We start from the raw sequence: 20,688 nt of genomic DNA on the forward strand, positions 1-20,688 counted from the left end.
TCGTTTCCCCATTTATGCTCTTGTTTTTTGACGTATGTATTTACATTTCAACCCACAAATTTAGAGTGAAGAGAATGTTCAATAAGAAAACTAGTGTTCAAAATACAAAATACTTCAGCATTATATTTTGTTCTCATGTGGAACAGTTGTCACAAATCATTCGATTTGTTGACATACAACGTGATTCTGTTCAAGTTCGGGAACCATTTATTGATTTCATCTCTGTCGAAAGAAAGACTACTGAGAGTATTTCTGCTAAAATACTGAAGAAACTTCAACGTGATAGGCTTGATATTAAGATTGTAGAGGCCAGTCTTATGATAATCAGGCTACAATGGCCGGGCAATATTCTGGAGTTCAAACTTTGATACGGAATATAAGTCCTTTGGCCATTTTCGTTCCTTGTAACAATAATTTACTGTACCTTGTGGCTTACATGCTGCACACGTTAACGTTCTTGCGGTCACTTTGTTTGGAGCAATAGAACGTTTGTTGATATTCTTCTCTAGATCTACTCACCGATGAAATGTGCTGCAAAATCACGTAAAGATTGGTCTAAAACGTGAAAGTGACACTAGATGGAGTTCAAAAGTAGAAGCTTTGAAGGCACTTTCTAGTCAATTGGATGAAGTATTTGATCTGTTGGAAGATCTGCGTGACACTTCGACTGAAACGCTTGATACTCGATGAGATGCTGGTCTTCATCTTGCAAGCATACAGTCATTTAACTTCATCGCTTTACTATATTTCTGGTCTGCAGAGCTCTCATATATACTGATCCGTCTGATCGGGCTCAAAAATGCCTCCAATCTCAGGATATGAGTTTAAATCAAACTCTTATTCAGTTACAGAACCTGGTTAATACCTGGAGACTTGAGCTGGGCAAGGAAATCATATACGCAGCTGAAGGAAGTTGCAGGGCATGGAACATAACAGTGGGTACACACGGTAGGAGAAGATGCATGCCTGTAGAAGCAAAGAATGAACCCCTGACTGCACGGGCCAAACTGAAGCGCTCTATCAATGAAATTCTATATGAGATGAGACAACAAATGTATGATCAGTTTACTCAGATGCATGACCTGAACGACAGATTTGGATTCCTGTGTTCTATAGCCAATTTTGTGCAGCAGCTAGATGACGAGAGCGAGGAAAGGCTAAAATCGTGTTGCTCTGATTTGGCCTTGTTCTACCCGAATGACCTGGATGGCTTAGAATTATTTCAGGATTGTAAGGATATAATCCGTTCACTAAGGTGCGCTCAGAAAGCTAAACAACAACTTGACTTTTCCCCACAAGGCATCCTGAAATATGTACCTTCAATGGGGCTTGACATTTACTAAAGTTTGGCAACCGCTCTTCAGATTTTGATAACACTGCCCGTATCTGTCGAATCATGTGACAGATCTTTCAGCAAAATGAAATTGATAAAACCATACTTGCGTTCCACAATGAGTCAAGAAAGATCCACGAATCTGGCCATTCTTTCTACTGAAAATGAAATAGCATCCTCTTTGGATTTTGATAATATAGTTGAAACTTTCGCTGCTACCAAAGCAAGGAAGATATCATTGTGAATGTTGGTGGAACACAGGCTAATATGGTAGTGGAACTACTGTCGAAAGTAGTTTCATGTTTCACGTAAAGGCAATAAAAATACAAAAGTACCAAAATAGTAATAAAAAGCCGTCAAGATCTGTCAATTGACTAGTGATAGGTGGTAATGAAAAGTAGGATGGTATAACTCGTAGTAGAATTTTGTGCTCACATATTTAATCTATAATATATTCCCAATTATTCAATATATTCAGGATTTTTTGTTATATTCTAATACTAATTGTGTTAGTAAGTGGTAATGGAAATAGTCACAAGTGGCAGAGTATAAACATGACTGAATTATTAAATACAAAATAATATAATCATAAAACATGTGTGAAATCCGACAATAGTAAAAAGACAAGCAGAAGAGAAATATTCTAGTAATTAACTATTCATTGATCTTCAGCAAAAGCAGTGGGACTAAGTAGATCGTACATTATCACTGGAAAGAAACCTAGTAAAAGATAAATGAAGAAGACACGCAGGGGAGAAATCTATTCTAGCCATTATTTACTGATAGTTCGGTAAAAAAAAAAAAAAAAAAAAAGTGTTTAAGTATTGTGTATGATTACCGGAGTGAAACCGAACGTTAAAGTGAATGCGGCTGATTGTAGAAGAAAATTATAATCAAATAAAACCCATGTAGCGTAAATTCAGACAGGGAGAAACTATGAATCAACTTAACCATATGAGAAATAGCACAGGAGAAACACAGAAGGCGAGAACCGAACAAAAATATTCTAGAAAACATAGAGCTTACATTTAAAAATTGCGTCGGTTATATTATTACTTGCAATTTTTGCAATATCAACTCATTGTTACGTTTTGTACGTAAATTTGTCTCTAAATGTATTATTAGGAGCATTACTTCCACTATTCCATTTAACGCGTTGATACTAGGATAGTATAGATGTAGGATAAATTCAGGATTCTTGATTGTTACGTTTTGTTTGTTCTTAAGATTATGTTATTTCGTCATGGGTTGTAGTTTCCCTTACACTTGTATCCCTAATCCTTTTCCTATTGTGTCCTTTGTTTGAAAATGAATAAAAAAGAAAAATGCAATGATAGTGCTGGTCCAGTTTTAATTTTAGATACCAAAATGAAGGCGGTTCTAAGCATTAAAAAAAATAGACAGGGATGCTGAATGTCACCCCCATTTATTTAATATATTCCAGATTAAGATGGTGTAAACACACACACACTAACAGGGAAGGGGGAGGAGTGAACAGAAAGAATGATTATCTAAATGAATGTCAAAAATAGAAGTGTATAAATCACGATTGTACAAAAAGGGGCCCCGATCTACTTCACTGGCCCTGGGCTCCATTTTGTATTACGCCGCCACTGGTTTTGAGAAATGAAAGTTTTAACATACGCTACAAAGCTGTAATACAAATATAAGCGATATAAGCAACGTATTTCCAGCAAGCGTTTCTTTCTTTTCTTTCTTTTTTCTTTTTTTTCATTTCCCAAGTGTGAGGTATTGTGGAATATTCTCCTTTCTTCAATTCACCGGTTCAAATTTAGACCAACACTATAAACCGACTAAAATTTTATAAGACCAAACTTACTATTTTGAAACAACAGTAAGTTAAAATGTAAATTTAGGACTGCTGTTTTTATCTTTTCTTTGTTTTAAAAGCTTTCAAAACTTAAGAATTTTAACAACACAACAAGAAATTATTCTGCTTAATTGACTTTTATCCACATTGCTTTTTTTCCTATTTTTATAATTTTCTTTGTTTATAATCATATAGACTACTTTTTTGTTTGTTTGTTTGTTTGTAATGTAGCACTCTCTGTCAGATATTACACAATGTGCTGTAAGCTGTTCGTTGCAATAAAAAGTAAAGATGTGGAAGAGCTAGAGCTCTTACCTCTGATGTGTAGGGTTCCTGGTTCCATCCCTAGCCAAGTAAGTTTGTGGTGGACAACATCGTGTCCGTGGGTTTTCTCGGGGTTCTCCCGTTTCCTCCCAATTTCTCATTCCACCAATTATTCCATCATCATTCACTTGCTTTAATCATCCGTCTCCCTTAGCCTAAAGGGCATAATTGTGGGACGTTAAACTGAAAAATTTCATTTCATTTTTTGAAAAGTAAAGATTATTATTATTATTATTATTATTATTATTATTATTATTATTATTATTACTTTGATGACATTTCACTTTTCAATATCTCATTAATAAACCTACAAATTAGCATTTTCTCTTTCTCTCAGATATAATAATAATAATAATAATAATAAAAAAGATTAGAAAACGTACTTTACTGACGAGAAGTTTTGTTAGCATGACTATTTTTTCGTTTATATTTCGTCAACAATTTTACTGTATGAGATGATTTACTTGAAAAGATTGAGAACGATAAAGTTAATGTTGTGTTCTCTACTTTTTAATGGAACTTGTACTTTCATGTACTTTCATGTACTTTCATGAAATTTAATTCAAAAATTAGTGTCCCAAATTTACCTGGAAAATGGTACACTTTTACTGTGAAAGATTAAAAATAACTGACATATTAATGAGGAATGTTTAAATAACGAACGTACTACGCTTGTTTTAACGAGCTTAAGCTTTTAGAAACGATTCTAATGTTATTTCTATCACAACATTGATATATACAGATGGTGATCAGAAAAATGGAAACACCTGTAGTTGGCAACACGTCAGATGCATGGGTTGGCAGTGGTGTCGTGGCGCACGCAGCGCCGGACCGCTGGTGGTGGTGTGTTAGGTCGGTCTCCATACTACGTCAGGCGCAGTGGAACAGCAGTGTCCAGTGGCTGCAGCGGACGGAGGTAGTGTAAAATGGGAGACCTCTCAGATTTTCAAATAGGGCAAATTGTTGGTGCGTGGTTATGTGGAGTGAGTGTGACGGCAGTGGCTACTGTGTTAGGTGTGTCGCGTGGGACAGTGTCGAAGGTGATGACGGCCTACACAACACACGGGAAAACCACATCGGGGAAGCGGAACAGTGGGCGGAAGAAAATCATGAGTGACAGGTCACGCCGCGTATTAAAGCGCATTGTCACGCAGAACCGTCGTGCCACTGCGGAGCAAGTGACGGAGGAACTCAATCAGCACCTCCCCCACCCTGTTTCGACAATCACAGTCCGCCGCGAATTACATGACATGAACTTACGGGGTCGTGCTGCACTGGCCAAACCGCTCATCAGGGACCATAACGCTTTCGCACGCCGCAAATGGTGCCGCGACCATGCAACTCGGACCGTTGAGGACTGAAAACGTGTGATATGGTCGGATGAGTTATCCTTCACCCTATTCCCAACCACGGGCCGTGTTTATGTGTGAAGAACGCCCAAAGAATCTTATGATCTGCAGTGTCTTCGCCCAACTGTGAAACATGGCGGCGGCTCGGTGATGCTGTGGGCCGCAATATCATGGTTTTCATTGGGTTCTGTGGTCACACTTAGCGGACGAATCACTGCCAACGATTATGTCGCAATTTTAGGAGACCACTTGCATCCTATGGTCCGGAAGTTGTTCCTGGACAATGACGCCATCTTCCAGGATGATAATGCACACAGCTGGCGTTGTTGCAGCGTGGTTTGAGGAACATCGGGATGAAGTTCAACACCTCCCCTGGCCCGCCCAATCCCCAGATCTCAACATAATTGAACATCTGTGGTCCGTCTTGGAAACACGACTCCGGCGACGATTTCCACCTCCATCCTCTCTCACAGAACTAGCCGATGCCCTGCACGAGGAATGGTGTAAAAGTCCACTTGCTACCATTCACGACCTCTATGCCTCCATCTCACGTCGCATCAAGGCTGTTCTGAAGGCGAAAGGTGGCCCGACACCATATTAATCTGGTAAGTTGCAATTTTGTTCAGGTGTTTCCATTTTTCTGATCACCATCTGTATATATATATATATATATATATATATATATATATATATATATATATATATATATATTCAACGTCAGATGGTGCGTGGACTGAGTAATTTGCAACTTACCTTAATATCGTTACTGAATTCTCTATGTCTGTGTGTGTGAGGAAGGGATGTCTGTTATTTGCGATTTTTTCAATTTTGAGCCCGCCATTCGATAGAGCATTAAAAACTCTCTGAAAAAGTGATGGAATTTTCCATGTCACTCCTACCGTTCCTGAGATATTGGCCAAAAAATAGTTCGGATTTCGGGAGATTTAAGGAGCCATATCTCGGAAACCATAAGTCATAGAGAGATCATATTGGTGTTGATCAATACCTAAGAGGATGGTGAACAATCTAGTACCAAATAGCAACCAGTGACCACTGGCCAACTGGCCACCGTTCCCCACATATTGACCCAAAAGTTGGAATTTCGGGTGATTTAAGGATCCATATCTCGGGCTCCTTAAGTCATAGAGAGATATTATGCGAATTTTTGCGAGAAACAGAAGGTGCGGAAACAAAAATTTACTTTTACATGTAGCAACAATTACAGTTACTCTTCCAGCTCCATCTCTGCATTCTTTTTAAGTTCGTTCCGTCAATGCTCTTGGAGCATTCTTATTTTTTATTTTTATTTTTATTTTTTTTTTAATATTAATTGTACAGTCATGTTCGAAATTGATATTCAAATGTTGATGATTTGGACAACTGTAGTAAAATGTCTTCTGATCAACTTTTCCTTGAAATCTAATATTAAATATGAAAAATAATTATTGTAGCATATTATTATTAACATTATTATTGAAGTATGTTTTCTTCTTCAAATCAGAATAATATACTATCGAAAAGTTAGTTGAAAAACAATATATATTTGGTCTAGGAATTAATTCGTGCGGGTGGACAAGAGATGGCGCAACGAACGGAGCGTCCCACAGTTCCGTGTATCCACACCTGTGTTGCAAACCCCTGTCATCGCGTATCGTTCGTAGTATAGGGCAGTGGATTAAAGCGTCAACAACACCAGTTTGTAGTTAAGTGAACATGGCGCAATTTGTGCCTGATAAAGTGTTTTTGCGGGGTGTCCTGCTGCATTACTTTAACATGCAGAAAAGTGCGACTGAAAGTCATCGTATTTTGGTGGAAGTGTATGGTGACCATGCTCTAGCTGAGCGAACGTGTCAGAAGTGGTTTGCACGGTTTAGAAGTGGTGATTTCGGCTTGGCAGACCAAGAGCGAGCTGGACAGCAAAAAAAATTTCAAGACGAAGAATTGACAGCATTGCTCGAGCAGGATTCGTGTCAAACGCAGGAACAACTAGCAGCAGCATTAGGCGTTGATCAAACAACAGTCTCCAAACGCTTGAAAGCCATGGGAATGATTCAAAAGATGTCACATTGGGTTCCACATGAATTGAAAGACAGAGACGTTGAAAGACGAAAAACCATTTGCGAATTGCTGCTTCAACGACAGAGCAGAAAGGGGTTTCTGCATCGAATTATTACGGGTGATGAGAAGTGGATCCATTACGAGAACCCTAAACGAAAAAAGGCCTGGGTGAAACCAGGTGAACCAGTTCCATCACAACCAAAACGAGATATTCACTGTGCAAAGGTTATGCTGTGCATATGGTGGGATATGAAAGGTGTAGTGTACTATGAGCTGCTGCAACCGGGTGAAACTATGAATGGAGAACGTTATCGACGACAATTAATGCGTTTGAAGCAAGCTCTGGCCAGAACACGACCAGAATGGGAGAACAGACATGATAAACTTATTGTTCAACATGATAACGCTCGCCCACATGTCGCAAAACCGGTCAAAACCTATTTAGAAAATGTCGGATGGGAAGTTTTAACCCACCCGCCGTATTCACCAGACGTTGCTCCTTCGGACTACTACTTGTTCGATTGCATGAACAACAATTTGATTGGACAGCGGTTTACTTCTTCAGAAGATATCGAAACATGGGTCTCTGACTGGATCGCTTCCAAGGATGAGGACTTCTTTCGCCACGGAATCCGTACATTGCCTGACAGATGGGTGAAAGTGGTGGCTAGCGATGGACAATATTTTTCTTAAGGTATTTATGTATTTTGTGTTTGTACTACAGCTTCAATGTGTGCGTACCAACCGCACGAATTAATTCCTAGACCAAATATATTACAAAGAAATGTATTTTTGAATGTAGAATTACTTTCAAATATAGAGGATGGCGGGTAAAAAACAAAGTTTTTGTCTCTTAAGACAACATGGACATTGATATACGACTGAAGGTATTAAATTTAAATGTAATTAAACTAATGTAAATGCAAGGATCTATGTTCATCGATTGCAGAAGGTGCTGAAAAACTTCCTTGATTCAATTTCATGTGTGAGAATAATGGACTGAGTAATTTGCAATTTACCTTAATATCAAGTTAAATTAATTAGTAAAATAAGATTAAATTAAATTAATATGGTATAAAATTAAAGTAAAAATAATAAAACCTGTGACTGATATTCAGCGCCAAAATAAGGTTCAGGCAATGCCCAATGGACTTCAGTAAATTGGTGCTTCAGTTTAGTATGATATGAGAGTAGTTTTCTCCTGGCCACTTGAGCTGCTTTATGATTGACGTAAATAACGAAGGCGCATTTACGGTTGAACATTTTGTCCTTCACATCGTTGATCAATATGACATCCTGCAGTCCGTCAGTTATATTATCCAAATTGTTCAGAAGCCTCTCCTGACTCATTTCCATTGGAATTCCGCGCAGATAGAGCTGGCAATTGTCCTCCATTTTCTGAACAGTGATAGGGGCATTCACCCTCACCTCATAATTGTTAACCAAGCGTACAGCTTTCTTAGCTATTTCCCTGCTAGCCATGGTCACTATAGCGTACCCTTTATGTTCATTGTCACGCAATGGGATGATCATATCGTACATGCCCCCAACTTTTTCAAAAATAGGAATCAGCTCATGCTCGAAGCAATCAGTTGGAAGTCTACAAACTAAAATCTTTGCCCCTCTAGGAGGCATAATTTCATCCAAATCATCTGAGGGACCAATAATTCTTATTCCTCCTCTCTCAACTACTGGATAGTAGCTGTTACTTCTAGCGGGATCCCAAAGGTTCTAAAATGCAAAAAGAAGAAAGGAGCATATATTAAATTAGGAAGTAATAGCGTGTTAGTGATTTTATGCATTATGGATAATAGCAAAAGTCCATATTATATATATACACAGTGGACTCTCTCTAATTTAAAGTCCAAGGGAGCACGAACATGTTTAACTTATCCAAAATTCGAAATATCCAGAACGTGTATTCTTGAATACTTAAAAGAAATAAGGGAACAAAACTACTGTGCGTGAAGAAAATAATTGACACAGTAGATTTAACCTTTAAAACATCATATTATATACGTAACACAATACCGCAAACAAACAAACGACATTTGCTCTACATAAATTAAGACCTTTATCATGGCATACCGCTACATAGACGAGTAACAACCTTAATTACCTGTTCTTACTAAAAGAAGTTCGAGATCTTCGTTTGTTTTGATTTGTTTGCTTTACATAATCAACAAAATCTTCAATTTCACTAATTGCGTGAGGAAACTAAAGAAAGACGACAGATCATGAAGATAATAAGAAAAAGAAGAAATAGCATGCTTGGCCATCTTGTTTGGCACTCAGATCGGATCGCTGTGTTGATAAAGGGAAAGGCAGAAGGAAAACCAGCAAGAGGAAGGCCAAGGATAGAATATCTAGATGCAGTTATGAAGAAGAAACCTTATCAAAATATAAAACATCTCTGCCAAGGGAGAGACAAGTTTTAAAATTTCCATGTTGCCCACCAACCTATGGTTAGGGTGAAAAAGAATAAGACATCTCTCGTAACATCTGATTCACATGCATTAAAACTTCTTAAACTTTCAACCATTTCAGAAGCTTGAGGTGAGTTTTGTACACTTTTACTTTACTTCAGAGGCTATCTCAGCTGCATCATCAGATGGATTGTGTTTTTGTGTCATCTTCTTTACGGTTGCCTTTGGATAACTGAAAACCAGTTGAAACTGCAATCCTCTGTTTGCAATCTATCCAACATTAAAAATTCTTGTACTATAATTACTTAGAATTATCCAGATTGGAGATTCTGCAATTCGATTTATCCATGATTTTGAACGAACTTAAAAAGTCCGTTACTGAATTCTCTATGCCTGTGTGTATGTCCGTCTGTCTGTTATTTGCGAATTTTTCAATTTTGAGCCTCCATTTGATAAAGTATCAAAAACTATCTGAGAAAGTGATGGGAGTTTTCACGTCACTCTTCCCGTTCCCGAGATATTGGCCAAACAATGGCTAATTTTCGGAGATTTAAGGAGCCATATCTCGGGAACCGTAAGTCATAGAGAGATCACATTGGTGTTGATCAATACCTAAGAGGATGGTGAACAATTGGGTACCAAATAGTAACTGGTGGTTACTGGCAAACTGGCTACTGGCCAACTGGCTACTGGCCAACTGACCACCGTTCCCCAGATCTTGGCCAAATAGTTCAAATTTCGGGCGATTTAAGAATCCATATCTCCGGAACCGTAAGTCATAGAAAGATTATATTTTGCGAATGTTTGCGAGAAACAGAAAGTGCGGATAAAAATTTTTACGTGTAGGAACAATCACAGTTATCCTTCCCACCCCATCTCTCCATTCTTTTTAAAGTACGTTCTGGCAATGCTCTTGGAGCATTCTCAACTGGTTATCATTGCTTTCAATACAGTTTTCAACGGTACTAAATGTTTGTTCCAATTACCCAAGTTCAAATTAACGACAAAAAAATTGAAATGAAATATTTCTACTTCTTTCATTATAAATATATTAACAGAAATAATGTTAAAATATAAGATACATTCATTGTAATGATAAACCAACCTTGAACTCCATTTAAGCTCCCGTATTATTAATTTATTCGTAGATGTTTCGGTGACTGCTTGTCATCATCATCAGTACGTGATAATAGAAGAAAATTTACATCGATTCACGTGGACTCACATAATGCTAAATTTTCAGTTCTCATAAAAAAATAAATAAATAAAAAATAAATAAATAAAAATAAATTAATAAAAAATGAACACGTACTGATGATGATAAGTAGTCACCGAAAAGTCTATGAATAAATTAATAATACGGGAGCTTAAGTGGAGTTCAAGGTTAGCATTTCATTAATATATCATGTATATGCATTCTATCATTTCATTTATTGGGCGTAGTGATAAATTTGCAGTTGCTTGAAAATTTGCGTATAAATGTACGGAGTCGGCTAACAACCTTCCAATTTAAATATGTTTATTTCATACAAGAGTTTAGAATAATTGTACTGCGTACTTGTACAGTTAAGATACTTGCACTACATTTTAATTGCTGTTCCTGGTTAATTATTCATGAAATTACCTTGAGAACGAGCATGTAGAAGGGAACAAATTAGAGCTAAGTCTCTATTGTTATATTTAAGCGTTACATTAATCATACGTAAAGATATTATTATGGATATAAATTGTAAGTGTTAATAACAAGCATTCATTGTGTATTTAATTTAGAATCAACTATTTTGAAACGAAATATTTATCAATGGAATAATAACTATCGTTTGTATAAATTTGCAAGTTCTGAATCTCCTTTCATCACAGTTATTCCTATTATGAAATAAGTAAAATTTAATATAATTCAATTATTCTATTAGTAAGAATTGATTTTACATGACTTATCACTACTGCTAAATTGTTAAGAAACTTTGTGTTCATATTTGTGTAAAGTTTTGAACTAAAGATAGGAGTACAAAGTAGAAACTGAACCCAGTTCACTGACAGAAGTCAATAGAGAGCTTTTGTATATGGATGTGACGTTGAACCTTCGGGTTTCGTAGGCTATAGACTCAGTGAGTGAGTTAGTTAGTTAGTTCAAAGTAAAGATAAGCTTTACCGGTATTATATGTACCACACACATACACATCATTCTCTCCCCCCCCTCTCCTCCAGACACATGCATACATATATAACAAAATGCTCCTTCGAACCAGAGCAAAGTTGTACTATCAACGTTTCTCTTTCTTGTATGTTTCGATAATTTCTTGGTGTTACAAAGTATTAAAAAAAAAATCGTGTTTATTGAAGAACTAGAAATTCCTCGAGCATCATTTTAGATGATGTAGTAAATGTATAAATACTCCAGCATAGAGGTTTTTTAAAGTTTCCAACTCTAGATTTTTAACGAACTAGTTGCTAGCAAGAGTACTTCTTAGGATTGTCAGATTGAACTGAAGGCAAGTCCAAAAACCAACGACATTTATATGCAAATAAGGATGCACATTTGAAATTGATTTTTTTTTTTTTTTTTTTTTTTTTTGCACATTTTTACCACCGTTACTTCTAACATTTATAACCATTTTTAGTAGCTACTATCAGTGGTTACTACCATTGATACTGCCACAAAACAATATCAGATGTCTATATAATTATTTATATTTGGTTTGAAATTTCTCGTCACTGAAGATGAGTTCTATATTCTAGAACCGTTTTGTGGAAAAATTGACAGATAATTTTTAACAAAAGAAATACTGACCAGAGCTTTAACACACACTGTATTTTAAACTATAATGTGTTACAGTTTCGGATATCTCTCATATCCTTCATCAGACACTATATATGCACTATCTTATATATAAAAGAGAACGTACAAATCCTTTGTTCCCTCATCACGCTAATACGGCTGAACCAATTTCTTTCATTTTTGGAGGGTTATTAGGATTTGGACCCTAGATGGTTTTTATCATATCACTTTAATTTTTAATTACCAGTGTCTTGAGATAATTGACCATTCAAGTGTCCATAACGTACAAATCCTTTGTTAGTTCATCATAGGTAAAAATAAACGTATTTATATGCAACCCGCATGACCGTGTCACTCGGCGGGTTAACATAAATGACAGGCGATATAATGTTAACATTTACTGCAAGCATATTTCACGGGTATTAAACACATGAGATATGGAGTTGTGCATTTAAATTTTCATTTCAACCCAGCGAAGCGGGTAATATATGCTAGTAAAACATAAATTAAGATACAGACATATATTTAGTCATCCTTATGAATAAGTCTAAATTCTATTGGCTGAAGCCATCAGCCAATCCCATAGGTCCCCGTGTCTATTTTCCAACAAATCATGTGCCACCATGTTTGGTCCTTATAAGGGCTTTTTTTTTTAATTTCATCTCCCAGTCTATGCTATCCAAAATTCTCTGCCATAATTCATTAACAGGTAAGCCCCCTGTAAAGTTCATCAGGTTATCTCTTCCTACCTTCTTTATCCAATCTGCTTCTTTCCACTTTCTTATTATTATTCTCTTCTCTATCTCCAATACTTCCGTCTTATCCCAGTTAATTTTGTGATTAGTTTCCTTAACATGTTTGTATATCGGATTGGTATCTTTCTTCCTTCTCACATTATCTTTATGTTGTTTTATCCTTTCTTTCATTCTCTTTCCCGTCTCTCCTACATATGACATATCGCATTCCCCACACCATACCCTATAGATGACTCCTTCTTCCTCTTCGTTAGTCTTCTTGGTACCTTTTCTATTCTTCTTCTTTATTGGTCTCAATAAGTTTCCTCCACTCCTTCTACATGCTCTGACCTCTCCTTTATTCAATAACTTCTTCAGTTTCTCCGTTTCTTCTCCCATGCTTTTTATACTACACCATCTTCCACCCTCATCCTCTTTCTTCTTCTTTCACCCTCTCTTCCTCCTCCTGCATTCTTCTTCCCTCTCGAACTACTTCTAATTTCTCTATGCTCTCCTTCCTTCCTCCCTCTTCGTTCTCCGGCATTTCTATTCTTCTTTTAACAAAAGAAACACTGACCAAAGCTTAAAACCCACTTTATTTTAAATTATAATTTGTAAACGGTTTCGGATATCTAACATATCCTTCTTCAGACACTACCGACAATAAATGAAAATACAGACAGGTTAGATATCCGAAACCGTTACAAATTATAATTTAAAACAAAGTGGGTTTTAAGCTTTGGTCAGTGTTTCTTTTGCTAAAATAATCAATCCAAAGCCATGGATAGTCTTTCTATTCTTCTTGCCATATTGGTTATGAAATTCCTCTTCGCACTCCTATCCACGTCACCCCTCTTGTAGCAGAACACTCCCGCAATACAATTTAGACTTTTTCATCAGGAGAATTATATATATATATATATATATATATATATATATATATATATATATATATATATATATGTGTGTGTGTGTGTGTGTGTGTATGTATGTCTGTGTCTGTATTTTCATTTATGTTCTATAGTGTCTATGTAGTGTCTGATGAAGGATATGGTAGATATCCGAAACTGTAACATATTATAGTTTAAAATACAGTGTGTGTGTGAAAGCTTTTGTCAGTATTTCTTGGTTACAATATCCAATCCACAGCCATGGATAGTTTTATTATGATTTTTAAGTTAATCTGAACATATATTTCGGCCATCACATGTTATGTTGACATTCTGTTTCTACTGTCTGACAATAAAGCTTCATTGAACTAAGTTTCGACATGTACGCTACGATAACATACTGTATTATTTTGAACAAGTTTGGTGGTCCGGGTTTCTTAAAAAAAAAAAAAAGAAAAAAACTTTATCATTTACAATTTACTATTATCCTCCCTATTATGGAGGATCACCACCCGGAAGTCAGTACATATTTTAGCTCATTCCCTTAACTACTGCGCAATGAAACGTTACATATTATAAATATTGTACTATAAGGTAAAGTTATGTTTCAGCTACAACACAAGACACTGATTCATTTGGTTGTGTCTTCTAATATCGAAAAAGGGAACAAATAAAAGAAAATATTTGATTCGTTTTACAATGAGCACACAAGATGGCACTTGCTGTTAGATCTTACTCGAAGTGCTCAATTTTATGAAATGTTTATTTGTATGTGTTAAGTATTTTAAAGTAACGATCTTATTACGAAATAGATATATTGTTTGACCGTTTTTCGTGTTATGTTTCATATTTTATTTAAATATTAATTTACATTTAAGAAATTAGATTTTGAGAAGAAACTTGCGCAGAACGCCATAATGCGTTGTTGCCAAATTTGTACGTTTAATTCCTGGATTCTAGCGTTGCAGTTCGAGAAGCGGAACTTTGCTGTGAATTTTGATAAGGGTCAAAAACTAATTTCTCCAGTAAGTATCCAGGCAGAATACCATGATTACTTCTTTTATTATCTGGCACCAGCAAGCACTCGACACTACCTGGCAACGCTGCACTATTCAAGCAGCGTTTAGCATAGCACCGAGAACATCTAGTGATCCACCTTATGTGTTGATACTGTAGATTTCAAAACATAGAACTCATTGAGCAGTTCATTTTCACCGAAACTAATCTTAAATTCCATCCTCACTTCTGTCAAATCATTAAATGAAGACAATGTTGCACCGTACCATAATACAGACGCAACAATGAAAAGATTTTAAATCTAGCCTTTTGTTACAATGTAAAATCCTTGTAAATAACTACCAACAACTAAGTAGAACATATGTCGCGTAAGGCATAAACGGCATAAATAATTCTAGATAATTTAATAGTTAAATCAGTAGGTTTAGCTCGTTGCTCCATAGAGCCGTAAAACGTATTTCAAACCCAAATATTTCGGATGGCGTCTGAAGACCAGACAACCCTAGTGGTGCTCCCATAGTTTCTGCCAAACTATTTACAAATGGGAACTTATTATTACAATTCTTAGTTTCAGTATATCTTTTTGCGGCTTAAATTTATAGTTGGTAATTTTTGATTCAAGAGCTGATTTCCCTAAACAAAAGTGAAATGAAATTAACCTAAATTATATATAGACTTATGCATAGACTATTACATATAGAATATGAATTAAAGAAAACAACAGTGTCAATTATTTTAGCAACTACAACGAGATATTAAACTAAGTCTGGCATGAAGTAATTTGACGATGGAACTGCCTGTGGTGAATTGTAACACTTAGTTTCAATTCTTTTCTGCTATTAGTTTTGTGATTGTAAGATGAATAACAATAAAATCGAATCTAGGAGTAGAGTTTTGTGTGTTAGAGCGGAAGGGGAAAATAGGAATTTTGCTTCGAGAATTTTGCAACATGACTTAGACTAGCGTTCTCTACTTGATCAAGAATGAAAGGTGTTAAAGAAGGCTACAAATAAGGGAAAGGACTACTTGAAACCACTAGGTAAATAAAATAATATTCACTGTGTAGCTACTTATTAGTGAAGGAACTTTTGTTTTCTTGTATTATGAATCTAGGTTTATTCCAATGACACATATGAGCTCCCTTGTTCCTATATGATTAGCGTAAGCACGTTTTAAGACCCCGGCAAGAACCTCACTTGGAGAGTTTAGTCTTTTGAAACCTTTGCGATGGGAGGGGGGGGGGGGTCTTCATAAAGCTGTCAGTTTCATTTACGCATGGTAATGGGGGCTCAGGGTAAGGACCTGTTCTGTTTCTTTATGGTGTTGCAATAACTTGTCAAACGACTAACAGAGGGGGCCAGCAGGACTTTATAAAACTCAGTCTCATTTCGGCATTCACGGGGCCCCATTCTTCATATTGTTGAAATATATTCTTAGTAGGCCACAAACAAAAAGCCCCAAACAGGAGTTTATAATACTGTTAGGTTTATATGGTTTTGGTCTGTTAGTATTGATTCTACATATTGAAAGTATCAACTTTATAAAAGTATTATTTGATATCTTAACGTATCCATAACTTTATGTATTACGGTCCCGACGCACTTCCATGTATTTAATTTTCTCTCTATTTGCTATTAAACCTGTAAGCGTTTAATAAGATCTCTGTATTTCTTTCTATTGTTCTCTTATCATCATTATTAAATTCACATCATCAGCATACGCCATAACCTGGTGAATACCATTCAACTCTAGGCCCTGGTTGCTATCTTCGATTTTCCTTATAGCGTATTCCAGGACAAAGTTGTACAATAATGGCGACAACGCGTCTCCTTGTTTCAGGGCATTCTCGACGTGAAAGCTCGTGGGCAAAAATTTTCCTATCCATATTTTCCTTTGGGATTCATTTAAACATATCTTAATTAATCTAATTAGCTACAGAAGAAATATCCGCTTCGCTGAGTTAAAATAAGAAAAATTAGTAATATGTTTCGTTAGTCAGTCACTTTTTACTATTACATGAGCGCTCTCTGATATCGGTCATTTTCGATCATTTTTATATATCTCCCCCTCCCCAAGTTGCAGGGCTGAATTTGGTTTTAAACAGCATCGAACGTGTCATTGTTCATCTCAGCGACCCCGAAAATAATGGCTTCGATACTAATACCGGTCATTATCAATCATTTAGCCATATCTTTCCCCACCCCTTCCGTAAGTTGCATCGTCAAAGCATCGTCGTTGCATATAATGAAAGCCATCCCAGGACCAAACATCACCTATGTTGAAAATTTGAATGAAATCGGTCGGGTAGTTCAAGAGTTATTAAGTCACAAAGACAGTCACTTTCATTTATATTTATAGAAGATATATATAAAAGATTAGTACATTAGGTAAGTTCCCTTCCCTTAGTCTGAAGCAACGAAAGTTTAATTTCTACCCATGTGACCTTTCTTCAAGAGCCGCCACTGTCCCTTTTATCACTTGATTTGCAGTGCAATCAAATTAGTGCACTATTTTCCACCTTTCCGTCTTATACATTCAATGATTTCACTGTCCGACGACGTAGGGGGGCGGGGGGAAATTCCCAAACTAACAAACTGACGCCATTTTGAAGTCTCTGATAATGCCCAGAATATTAAGCACAAACTTTAGAAAGAATTAGATTTTGAGAAAGAAAGAAATGTCACCAGTTAGTTAAAGAAGTAAAGAAATAAAGAGAGATGTGCAGTAAATTTGAATATCTACCATTATTAGTTCAATACCTTGAATTTACTACCTACAATACTAGAATTACATGTGGTACGCCATTTTCCATCATAAGCTTCAATATGCGCATGCAACTACTAGGCATATGCTTCTGCAAACTACACTTTTAATAGTATAACAAGATTAAAAAAAGTGGAAAATAATATAAATTTTCACAAAAATATATTTTAAGGATTGCTTATTTTAAAAATTATATTGCAGTATTATTTTATTGACTATATCCGCACATTTCTACAGAAAATTAGAAGGAGAGTTAGAACTTACCATCATCTTGCTGCGTAGCCTTCGACGAAATGGTGAGACTGCCACTAGGTAACAGAAAGTACTTCGGTATCCAGCTGACAGTGTTGCTATACCCAAAGCAAGAATAAATCTATAAAAATATTGGATGAGCTCTCTTGTATACTTTCCTGCCACTGACAAATCCTCAGAGTGGAAAGGTTTCATTTAATACTAATTTCTATTAATTAGAGTTCAACATTTAATTATTATTTGTTTAGTTTATCATTATATTTTAATGAATTAGGGAGTAGGAATGAGAAGGGAATTAGCGAGTAGGATTTTGCAAGGAAAGAAGAGAAACGAAAAGAAGCTAAACGCAGAATAGGGGAACAATTTTATTTTTATTTTTTTTTATTTATTTATTATTATTTTTATTTTTTTTTTTTTTAACAATTCCATGGAGAAAGCTTATCATTTAAACATATAGACAGGCAAGTACCATTCAAGATATCACTAAGTAAATACCTAATCAACAAAAGTATTTTTTTAAAATTTATTTTATTTTATTTATTTCTTTTTTTTTTTTTTTTTTTTTACATTGGAAGTTACGGACATGTTGAAATTCTTTTATTTAAAACAAAATTTAAAAGTAAAGTTTTTTAGTACAAGGAAGTTATAACTGTTACGAAGCCTTGTATATGATGAATGTGTTCCATCATACAAATAGTATAATAAATGATATACAGTATATCAGTATTATTAAAATGTCGTAAAGTAATGTAAATATCATTTAAGTGTAATGTAATAATAATACACGTATTTCTTTTCAAGAACATTGTTCAGAAAACGAAGTATCTTAGATTTATAGCATATTTATGAATGAGAAATTTTGTTCTATATGAAAACACATAAGGAAAATTATATATGCGCAATTATAATACATACAAAAAAAAAAAATCATTTTTATAGGAAGAGGTGATATTAAACTTGACTTCCGGAATTACACCCATGATAATCTATGACATCTCAGGTGGCGCACATTTAACTGTATGATGACTTATCAACGTAAGAGCTCCCAAAATCATTTTTTTTTTCTAGCTTTAAGTACAGTGGCTTTTAATTTCAATAGCTTCCAAATTGTCTTACGATACTGTATCAAACTGTTACCCCACCGAAAGAATATAATACACATTTTTTTTTTTTTTTTTTTTGATAGCGGAGTATACTATTTTCTCGAAGAAGGTAACCAATTAAAGGAATGTAAGAAAATAAAAAAAAAAAAATCTCCAAATATGACGAATACGTAAATCAATTGATATACAAGTTACTTGATTCTCTTATTGCACTCTTGGTATCCTCTCAAGATTAATATCATATATACATGACAAAAAGGGGGTGCAAAAGAAAATTACAAATTATCTTCGGCTTTTAAGAAACGCGGAAACTTGTTACTTTAGTTTTTTTTTTTTTTTTAAGAAAAAAATCGTGCATAGATGACAATTGAATGCTTGCAACAAACATTGATAGCATTTCAAAACAACATAAAACAAGAATTCCTGACTATGTATACTCTTGTACAAAAGATATGGACACCAACTTTTCTCTTGAAGGTCATATTCTTTCAACCGTACATAGAACTTTTTTTTTTAGTACTATCAGTTTGAAACTAAATATTTCAACCAAAAATTATTCACATTTATTTGATTAATTTAATCTTACAGGGTTATTTAAAGAGACTTCGGAAACAGATTTTTTTTTGTTTGTTTGTTTGTTTTTGAAGAAGATTGTAATACGTTTACGTTTGATTTCTATTACAAAATATTCTTTAACCTTCTCCATTTCGACATATGATCGTTTCTGTCTTTTTCTTTGTTTCTATCCGCTTTGGTCTCAGAGAAAGTAAGGTTGAAACAGATTTATGAATATTGACATCAATCATCCCCACATCAGTAACTCTAGTAGTATCCAAGTTGAATTGCTGAAACTTATATATACAGTGAAACCTCTCTAAAGAGGACAGCCGTAGGGAATCAAAAATTGTCCGCTATAGAGAGGTGTCCGCCTTAGAGAGGTTTCAATATTTTCTTACGTAAATTAATAAACAAGGTAATATGCATTAGAAAAAAATATTTTTCCATGAATTACGTATTTATGAATATTACCAAAATGTTAGTGTACCTGCATTATTTCGCTCCATCCAATTCGAGGCATAACATGGGAATAAGATGTTATAGTTCTCTGCACTTTACACTTATCGCTACTTACTACGTTTTCGGTGTGTTGCTTTAATTTGTGAGTTAATTGTAGTTCAGCAATGACTTTTTTAAAAGACAATATGCGTACCTGTGGTCAAAAATATCAAACTTGTCTTCTGTTTGGTTAGAGATTCCAGCGGGACAGTAAAATGATGTGTCATTCCAAACAGTGGGCAACTGTCAATCACTTTTGTTTCTGAAGCAGGTTGGGTAGGAGTGGAATGCAAGCAAAGGATATAAGGGTGTTCTGAAACAGCGACCCTTCCTCTGGGTTGCTGAGTAGACAGTTGAGGAGGCAAAATGTTGTCACACCCACATGTTCTTCCTTGGTGACATACGTATGAATTATTAAAGGTGTGTTTTTACTGCACTTTCCAACTTGTTTCTAGAGAAAGTGTCCGTAATACGGAGGTAAATAATACCTATAAAAGACAAGAAAGACTGTCCGTGTCCGTACTAGAGAGTGTCCGCTTTAGAGAGGTTTGCCAATATGTTTTTTCCTATTACAGTGTTTGGGGATTACAAAATATGTCCGTTAAGGGAGGTGTCCGCTTTATAGAGGTGTCCGTTAGTAGAGGTTTCACTGTACTAAGAAAACATTTCGCTGTATTTTAGGCTTGAAACAAGTGGAAGGATGTAAAATTAAGGGAATGCTCTTATTTTTGATAAAAACAAACTTAAATTTTATTCAGTACTGTGAATTCTGG

General features: G+C 35.4%; 1 protein-coding gene across 1 annotated transcript in view; it reads right to left on the reverse strand.

Moving 5' to 3' along the window:
- LOC145687897 (putative RNA-binding protein 46) overlaps nt 1–17,786 on the reverse strand; it is a 56,719-nt gene extending 38,933 nt beyond the window's left edge. Inside the window, exons 1-2 of the mRNA XM_081761440.1 lie at nt 17,769–17,786; nt 7,997–8,626 (exon numbers count right to left, since the gene is read on the reverse strand). Coding sequence (XP_081617566.1) covers nt 7,997–8,626; nt 17,769–17,774 — 636 coding nt within the window. The 5' untranslated portion in view covers nt 17,775–17,786. The remainder of the gene's footprint in view (nt 1–7,996; nt 8,627–17,768) is intronic.
- Nucleotides 17,787–20,688: the final 2,902 nt, after the last annotated feature.

Source organism: Thermobia domestica, chromosome 6, assembly GCF_964235325.1.
Source record: "Thermobia domestica chromosome 6, izTheDome1.hap1.1, whole genome shotgun sequence".
NCBI lineage: Eukaryota > Metazoa > Arthropoda > Insecta > Zygentoma > Lepismatidae > Thermobia > Thermobia domestica.